General features: G+C 56.1%; 3 protein-coding genes across 3 annotated transcripts; all 3 read left to right on the top strand.

Annotated features, from left to right (window-relative positions):
- Positions 1-958: 958 nt before the first annotated feature.
- On the top strand, positions 959-1,976 carry SETTUDRAFT_178459 (uncharacterized protein; the record flags this gene model as incomplete). Its single annotated transcript, XM_008022896.1, has 1 exon — positions 959-1,976. One exon carries the CDS (start codon positions 959-961, stop codon positions 1,706-1,708), a length of 750 nt encoding a protein of 249 aa, XP_008021087.1. The 3' UTR covers positions 1,709-1,976.
- A 409-nt stretch (positions 1,977-2,385) lies between these two features.
- SETTUDRAFT_41009 (uncharacterized protein) lies at positions 2,386-5,827 on the top strand (the record flags this gene model as incomplete). The annotated part of the gene is made up of 7 exons (XM_008022118.1): positions 2,386-2,998; positions 3,053-3,318; positions 3,365-3,427; positions 3,474-3,980; positions 4,032-4,203; positions 4,252-4,614; positions 4,668-5,827. The coding sequence occupies 7 exons, from the start codon at positions 2,386-2,388 to the stop codon at positions 5,825-5,827; spliced, it is 3,144 nt and encodes a 1,047-aa protein (XP_008020309.1).
- Positions 5,828-6,225: 398 nt separating this feature from the next.
- SETTUDRAFT_170840 (uncharacterized protein) lies at positions 6,226-8,884 on the top strand (the record flags this gene model as incomplete). Its single annotated transcript, XM_008022897.1, has 6 exons — positions 6,226-6,275; positions 6,342-6,570; positions 6,633-6,803; positions 6,855-6,995; positions 7,048-7,210; positions 7,707-8,884. 6 exons carry the CDS (start codon positions 6,226-6,228, stop codon positions 8,765-8,767), a joined length of 1,815 nt encoding a protein of 604 aa, XP_008021088.1. The 3' UTR covers positions 8,768-8,884.
- Positions 8,885-9,081: the final 197 nt, after the last annotated feature.

The raw sequence follows: 9,081 nt of genomic DNA on the forward strand, positions 1-9,081 counted from the left end.
TGGCTGGTTACATCATTGCCCTGGGCCGCTCGCTTGTGGCCGTGAAAGACGCCGCCAGCCGAATCGGGGGCCTCTCTCTCCACCCGCATCCATGCATCCATAGCGACTCGCACACACACACACACATATATGTATGTATGCATGCATGCATGCATACATATGTGTGGACAGGCAGGTCGTGACGCATGCGCATGGTGCTGGGCGGGCTCGGGGGGCGTCGTGGGCGGGCTCTACCACGGCGCTGGAACGCCATGGTGTATGGATGCTCCCACTCCTGACACAGGCACCGGCACCGGCACAGACAGGCACAGTGCAGCGATCAGCACGAGGGCTCTACAGAGCTTTTGGCTCGCCCGCTACACTGCTTTGGACGCCGCGTCGACCACGCGCGCACGCCAACCCACATCAGTCTCTTGATTCTCTCTCGACAGCCATGTTCTGCATCCATCCATGCCCCCTCGGCCACGGCCTGCTCATTGGCCCGGGGCACTGCCCTCCGCCAGCTGCTTCATTCCACACCCGCACCCACACCCACACCCACACCCACCATATAAGCAACCACCAGCCCGCAACGCGACAGCCTCGCCCGCCAGACACGCCTGCCGCCGGGGCCTCTGGCTATAAAGGAACTTGCGGCGCCCCTCGCTCTTACCACTGCCAATACTACCACTACCACTACTACCACTACCACCGCCGCCGCCGCCAGCACAATCATTACCACCACCACTGACCGCGACTCCACACAGTCGTTTCGTCATTCATCCCATCCGCCCTCCGCATCCGCATCTGGCCTTGGACCCTGGATGCTCCCGATTACCCTACCCACGGACCCCCCGACCTCCCCCCATCCATATCTGCTGTGTGCCAGCTGCTCGCCCTCTCTTCCCTGCCTCCGCCCAACCAGCATCCCCGACCGCCCTCTCTTGCTCCTGTTCCTGCAGTAGCCCTGGCCTCCGCAATGGCAAGCTTGCCCGGCTTCACCACAAACTTCGCCGCCGGCTACCCGACCTTCCAGACGCCCGCCGGCACCTTTGCCCACGGCAGCTCGTCGTCGGGAGAATCGCCCTCTGTGCCCAACCCGCCCGCTGAACCCCACTTCGACATCTTCGACTGGCATCCCGCCTACCAGAGCTGCCAGCGCTACTTCCTCGACCACGCCCAGCACGACAACGGCGTCCAGGCCGTGTGCGCCCTCATCAACATCTGCCTGCCCTTCCAGTGGTCCCCCAACCCCCTCATCAACGCCTCTGCCCCGCTGCCTCACGCCTCTGCCCCAGCCGCCTACAACATGCCCTGGCCGCGGCAGGGCCCCATGACGACGGCCCGAGGCCAGCCGCCGCCCGCATGGGTGTCTCTAGTCCCCTTCATCCGCCGCCTGGTCGTGACGGGAATGGACAGCTCGGGCATCATGCACGGCTTCTTTGGCGAGGACTGGAGAAAAGGCGTGGGGCCAATGCACGAGTGCGAGCGCCGCAACTACCTCTTTACCGCAAAGAGCGTAGGCTGGGCCAAGGTCAAGTGCCAGTACGACATGTCGCCTCACGAGTCAGTGCCCTTCCTCAAGCCGCTCCAGGAGGTGCAGCTCGCCGAGATCGAGGGCGCTGAAAAGACATGGAGTCAGTGGCTGGCCATGGAGGACTGGATGGTGGGCCCGCGAGCACCAGATGCCCAAGACGAGCAGCTCGACGCACGCCGCCGCCCTTCTTGAGCCCTGCGTGCCGAGTACCATCTTGCCGACTGTATATACATATCATGCTTGTCAAGCGCTAGGGCCGAGGCTGCCTTGTACGACACTACAAAGCTGCTGACGTGGGGCGTCTGTGATTCGCGACGACTGGGGAGGGGTCAGCGACCGGGGAAAACATGCGCCATTGAATGGCGCGGAACGCGTACTTACATACATACATGCATGCATCACGATACCACGTGGGGATGCGCATATTTCGGTTTCACGTTGTAGTGTACATAGCATTTTCTTATCCTGTCCAATACCATGCTAACTTTTGCTCGCATCTCATGCCATGTGCTTGTCGCAACCCAAGTATTCCTGTCTTGCCCTCTTCAATACTCCGCGTCTATGTATTATTCCATCATGTCCTGAAAACTCCTCCGATTCCAACACGACGAATCTTCTCACGTGCACGCCACACGAGTAGTAGTGTAGGATGCATAGCAGCACCATGAGTAGTAATAGGGACACCTGCATTCGACTGGCTCGCATCGCGCACGCTCGTCCCTGCCAAGAAGTTTCGGCCAGCAGCTACCACCCCCCCCCCCCCCCGGCCACCTCTGTTCGCGACCAGCGCTGCTCGCTTCCTTTGCCCTTCTCTGCCCAGCACTAGCTCAGCATCTTAGAGTCGTCGTCATTTTTTTTACCCATGGACCATGGAGTCCATGATTAAGGAGTGGTCGGTTTTTCTCGATCGCTGTCTCGAGGCTCGCATTCACTCTGATGTTTTTGCTGCCGCCGTCGCGCAGCTGCACGCCAAGTCTCCACTGCCAGGCCGAAAGGTCGCCGCCCTGCTGCTTCGCCCACGCGTCGCCGGCGCCGGCATCATCGACCCGCGCCTGATAGGCTTCCTCGAACAATTGCTGGCCTTGAACAAAGTCGATGCCTCTGATGTCCTCACAATCACGTTCCTATACTCCAAGGATCGGCTTCCTGTCAAGACAGGCGACGACAAGCATGCCAAAGATGCACCCTGGAGCAACCCGCCAGAGCTGGAAGAGATCGTTTTCCACCGCTTGCACAAGGCTTTTGCTGCAGAGGAGCGTCCGATCAACAATGTCGAGGGTTTGCGTACCCTCGTGGTCATTACCCGCTGGATGCAGGCCATGGTGACTTCGCACACCAGCGATACCATGATCCAGGCCATGGCCGGCATACAGCAACCCCAACAGCAGTCGATCAACGTGCGCGAAGGCCTCGCCATGCTCGTGATTGGTGTCATTGAAAATTCAAAAATCCTACGCATCCTGAACCATGAAAAAGCCAAAGGTAAGCCGGTCCCACGGGCGCCCTGCCGTGCCCCACGACTCACAAGGCTTTTAGACGTACGCAAGGCATTCACGCAGTCACTTTCATCCTTCATTCCGTTTCTTTCCAATAATTCATCAGGCTCCCAGACATCCTTATCCTTGGCAAACCGACTGGAAATCTCGCAAAAGCACCATGATTTCTACCCAAAACTGTCACATGTCAATGGCGAGGGCAACGAGCACGCTGGTCTCGAAGTCGCTGCGCTGCAGCTCGATGCAGTCATGGAGCTGCCACAAGCAAACACACGAGCTGGCATGTACATCTTCCTGAACGCCTTGGTAGGTCGTTATGCTCGTGAAATTGACCACTGCTAACAGCTATGAGCTTGTTGCACGCCCGCTTACAGACGACTTTACCATTATTAGCCACTTGCATACACGATACAAGGTAACCAACACCCGGTATTCCTGCAGACCGTGTTGACCGTCAACAGCTCGAGCCTCAAAATATGGCAACTGATTTGATTACGGCTGCCTTTGACATTCTCGCCAACGCCATGTACCGCAGTGAACCTACTGAAACCCTGTTTTACCTGAAATCATTCCTGATCAACAAGGTGCCCGTACTCTTGACGCAGATTTCGGGCTCCATATTTCCAATGACGGTTGAAATGTGCATCACCCAAGCCCTGAATCACGTAGACCCCAGCGCTTTCCCATCCTTCTCACAGGGCTTTGACGATATCATGGGAAGTAACAATTCCCTCTCAGACGTCAGACAGGACTACCTTAATGCCTGTGTGCTTCATGGCCTGATTCCAGGAGGCACCGTGGAGCGTCTCTTGGGCGAAGCCCCGATGCAGGGGCCACCAGCAAAAAGGTATGAGAGGAAGGAATTGTTGAATCAATGCAAGTCCAATTTCGACAAAGTCAGCCTCTACATTGACGAGCTTGAAAACCTTGACGGAAATGCTGGTGCTATTGTTGCCGCTGTGACAGACGTACGCCCGACTTCACCACTCGGTTCAAACTTCACGCTGACCTGGTCGCAGTTCATATCACACCTCTGCGAGACACAAACCACCATGTATTTGAAGCAGCTGTCATGCCTCATTTTCAAAAAGCCACGCGCTATGGATGTGATGCTCCAATTTACCTCGCCAGCCAGCATACTGCGGCCCTTGTGCCAGTTTCTCGACGATTGGCACTATGATAGCGATCAAGGTGAGTTCTGTGTGAAGACTGATGGCACTGCTTTCTGAAGACGACCAGGTGAATATCAGCCCGTCTACGACGAGTTCGGTGCCATAATTGTTCTCATCATGGCCTTTATATACCGCTACGATCTAACATACCACGATATCGGCATTGGCCACGATGCATTCATCGCAAAGCTCCTGCAGCACGGACATGAGAGTATAAGGCTGAATGAAATGACTGAAGAGCAGAGCAGACATCTCGGAAGCTGGCTCAAAGGCCTTTATGACTCTGACAAGGAAGGGTTAAGCAACGATGTGTTCGCTTCGTGTCGCCCACAAGAGTTCTACTTGATAGTGCCAACGCTGTTCAAACAGACCGTGATAGCGTGCTCTACCGGCGTTTTATCGTTTGAGACTGTCAAGGGCGGACTGGAATGTGAGTATACGGCGATTTTACCCTGTTAGATACAGTCAGACTGAGTGTTCCAGATCTGGGAGAGACGTTCCTCTTGCCATCTCTAATCGGCGGCCTGACCTGGATGGCTTCTTATGCGCTTCTGCAGACCCACAATGATCTAGATGCAATGATACGCATCTTCAACGAGGTCATACTCTCTACACCGTCATCTGGGGATGCGCAGGCTATGCACTCTACCATCATAGCTATGGTGTCGAGCCATCTTGAAAAGTGCTTTCGCACACTGCAGCGGCGAGAACCAAATCGCACCACGCTTGAGCCCTTTATCCAGGCAATCAAAGTGCACGCGCACTACGAACGCACTGTTTATGCCTCCATGAAGGAATTGGACCAATGGACCAACGCGCCGAATAGCACATTGAACACGTCTCTACGGCACACGGTGTCACAGCTCTCGCAATGGGCTTCGACTGCTTCGATGCAGCCAAACCCGCCCAGCTATACCCATCGTCAGGTATATGCTTCGCTGAAGATGCTGGGTGCGATGCGAACATTGCGGGCCATTGTAGACGAAGTCAAGGCACAGACTGAAACCGGCAATAGGGCAGCTGCGCTCGATGTCGGTGTGTCGATGATATGCGCACCGACTGTTGAGGATAGTCCTATTTCTGTGGATTGGGTAGGAAGCTCTATACCGGCGCCGACGCCACAACGCACTCATATCAATCTTCGCGAGATCCTCAAGCAGGCTTTCGACAGTGCAGCTAATCTGGTGACCGCGGATCCCTTGACAGCGGAGACGATTGTACGACTGCACCGACGTGTGGAGGCTCACTTTGCGTCGTTGGCAGAGAATGGACTGCAAGCACCAGCCATCAACATGCCCAGTGTCAACATTGCAGACATGCAATCGCAGTCGATATCGGATCACCTGAATCGAGCCATGGACGACGCTGCAGCTGCAAGCATGGTGGACGATATTTCAAACATGGACAACAAGGCGCTTCAGCGCAGCATGGACGAGCTTACTGGTACTGAAGGCTTGGATCTGTCGGGCATTGGCATGGGTAATGGCGATGGAGGAACTGGGGATATGAGCACTGATTTGGGCAACCTACCCGACTTGGACTTGGGCGATATGGGAGGAATGGGCATAGACATGGACATGAGCATGGACATGGGCGGAGGCGGAGGCGATGACGACTGGGGCCTCGACTTTGACAACATGTAGAATGAGTTGTTGTCCGTGTTGCGTGCATCGGCGCTAAGTCGTTGGATATCTTAGTGTATTGCTATCATGGGCACGGACAGAGGCTGTGAATAGGGAAAAGCATCGGTTGCCATTGCTTTCGCTGCATGTGTGATGAAGCGTGCGGAGCTAACTATCCGGACTGAAGCAAACACACATTAATGGCGGGGTACAGGGCAAGCAAGGATTGGGGTTAGGTAGGGATCGCCCCACCCTTGAGCAACCAAGGGTTATCAGGGTTTTTGGTCCTGGACTCTTGACCCGCACTTACACTCGGCACCTCAGGCAAACGCTATTCATAGACGACCCGCCAACGCTAGTTTTCGGACAAGAATTACATCTTCGAATTAGCCTTTGCACACCCAAAACAGCAGCAAAACATGCCCTACGACCTGAAGAATCGGAACGTGCTCATTACGGGCGCATCGGCGTGAGTGTATATGCTTGAGGGTTTGGAAACCTGGCCGGGGCAGACTGCTAATCCATGTGTGCTCAGCGGCCTGGGAGAAGAGCTCAGTAAGGCTTTTGCAAAGGAGGGCGCTAATATTGCGGTCAATTACTGCAATCGAATTGAACCGGCGCAGAAAGTGCAGAAAGCGTGTGAAGAGTATGGAGTTAAGGCGGTGGTGATTCAGGCCGACTTGACATTGACGTCGGGCGCCAAACGAGCAGTTCAAGAAACAATCAAGCAGCTGGGTGGCCTTGATCTGATCATCTCCAACGTGGTATGCTCTCCATGTCTCCTACTGCCTTGACAGGGGCGAAATTGGTTGACGCGAGTATGCAGGGCTGGACACGTTTCTCCGACTGGAACGACCTCGAGTCCATGTCGGAAGAGGAGTGGGACAGATGCTGGAGTGCCAACGTCAAGGTGCCCAAGGCTTTACTCTCCGAGGCGAGGGCGACATTCGAGGCCAATCCTGATGGTGGCCACTTGATTACTACGGGAAGCATTGCGGTATGCCATGTACAGACGACAACATATCGCACTGACTAACATCCGCCACAGGCCAACAGCCAGGGAGGAAGCAGCATGCCGTATGCAGTCACAAAGGCGGCCCAAGTCCAACTCGTCAAGTGTCTTGCCGTGACTGTCGGGCCCAGGATACGCGTCAATACCGTTCTGCCCGGCCTGTTGTTGACCGAATGGGTGCGCATTACGAAATGCCAGTTCTCTATTGAAAGCACTGACAATGCCCCAGGGACTCAAGTACTCGCCAGAACGACTGGTAAAACTCAAGGAGGGAGCCGTGCTCAAACGCGAAACCTTGTTGGACGACTGCGTGGCGGCGTATATGATGCTGGCGAAGAATTCGAGCATGACGGGCATGCGGATCCAGGTGGACGCTGGGTTCAACATACAGGGTGCGTGATGGCTGTGTGGGATTGACCGGCCATGGATGCTGCTAGTACAATCTGACTTGATCATCACCATCGTCATCATCTTGGATGGACCAGCGCAGTGGGCGTCGGGCCGGAAAAGCAAGACCTCGGCCGTGGCGTGAGTGGGCGGGCCTGTCGCGACCCCACGTCGAGTCCCCGCGCTCCCCGAGGCGCTCCGCATCTCCGCGAAGCTTACCGAAGCTCCCCCAGCTATGAATCTCAGACTACTGTAGATGTCTTGCTTCGCCATGTCGACGTCCTTCTCGCCCGTTGCCAGAGCATCCCCGCGTCTGCCGCGCTGGTGTATGCAATGCGGCCACGGCGCCAGCAGTCACCCGTCTGCCCCTCGGCGCTGGACAAGCAGCGTGCCGCATGCAGCGTCCAAGAGGCCCAAGACTGCCATTTTCTTTCCCGGTAACCTTGCTTCCTTGCATACACACAGCAGCCGAAACCAAGGAGCATACTAACCCAGACGCAGGCCAGGGCGTCCAGCGCGTGGGCATGTGCGCGCCCTGGCTCGACGCCTTTCCCTCGACTGCGAAGCCCATTCTCGACGAGATTGACGAGACGCTCCAGGTGCCTCTGACCAGAGTCATAGAGTCTGGCACCAATGCCGAGCTGACCAAGACGGAGAACGCGCAGCCCGCCATCATGGCCACGTCGATTCTCATACTGCGCATACTGGAAAGGGACTTTGGCTTCACGACGAGCGAGCGCGTCGACTTTACCCTGGGCCATTCGCTGGGCGAGTTTGCGGCGCTGGTCGCGGGCGGCTACCTCACCTTCCACGATGCACTCAAGATGGTGCGCACAAGAGCAGAGGTCATGACGCGGTGCAGCCAGGAGGCCGTGGCCGAGGAGGGCGGCGAGTTTGGCATGGTAGCGCTGGTATGCGAGTCGGAAGAACACATGCAAGCGCTCATCAGCGGCATCCACGAGTTCCTGGCCCTGGGCTCCAAGGCCGACTCGCACGACCATCTCCCTGCAGTGCAACAAGTCGCCATCGCCAATCTCAACTCGAAGAACCAAATCGTGCTCAGCGGCAGCATCATGCGCATCAGCACGCTGCTCACCAACCTCCGCCAGTTCGGCGGCCACGACCCCAGACACGTCCGCCTGAAATCCGACGCCCCCTTCCACAGCCTCCTCATGCAGCCCGCACAGGAAACCATGAAGCACATCCTCCACCACCAATCCCCCGACGGCCGCGACATCGTCACCTGGCCCGGCATCCTACCCTGCATCTCCAACGTCTCGGGCAAGCCCTTTTCCGACAAGGAGCAGCTCAAGGACCTGGTTGCGCGCAGCTGTGTCGAGACGGTCCAGTGGTGGAAGAGCATAAAGTATCTGCATGAAAAGGAAAGGGTTCGGCGCTACGTGGGTATTGGACCGGGCAAAGTGGGCAGGAATCTTGTGGGTAAAGAGGTGGGCATGAAGGGCTCCGTCAAGGGCGGGGGCGTCTGGGGTATTACGAGTCCAAGGGAAATGGAGGAGGTGGTTGTCGCTTTGGATCAGACGGAGAATGGGGATGTGGAGTGATTTATTCTTCTTCTTCCTCTCTTTTCCCCTTCTTTTCTGGCGAGGGAGAGGATTTTTCATTTTTATTTTTCTTGTTCTCGACTTTGTTACCTCTCTCTCTCTCTCTCTCTCTCTCTCACTGTATTTCAAATCTTGGGAGGAAATTTCTTCTTCATCGACATATATATAACGTATGTGGCAAGCGAGCGCCGCAGGCAAGCGAGCGCCGCACCCCACCAAACCTGCGCACCTCTATAAGCCTGTAGTTCCACCACAATATAGTTGTTTTACTACATATTAACATAATAGATTAAGCAGTACCTAGAGTATCTTTC

This window comes from Exserohilum turcica (assembly GCF_000359705.1).
Source record: "Exserohilum turcica Et28A unplaced genomic scaffold SETTUscaffold_1, whole genome shotgun sequence".
Classification (NCBI taxonomy): Eukaryota; Fungi; Ascomycota; class Dothideomycetes; order Pleosporales; family Pleosporaceae; genus Exserohilum; species Exserohilum turcicum.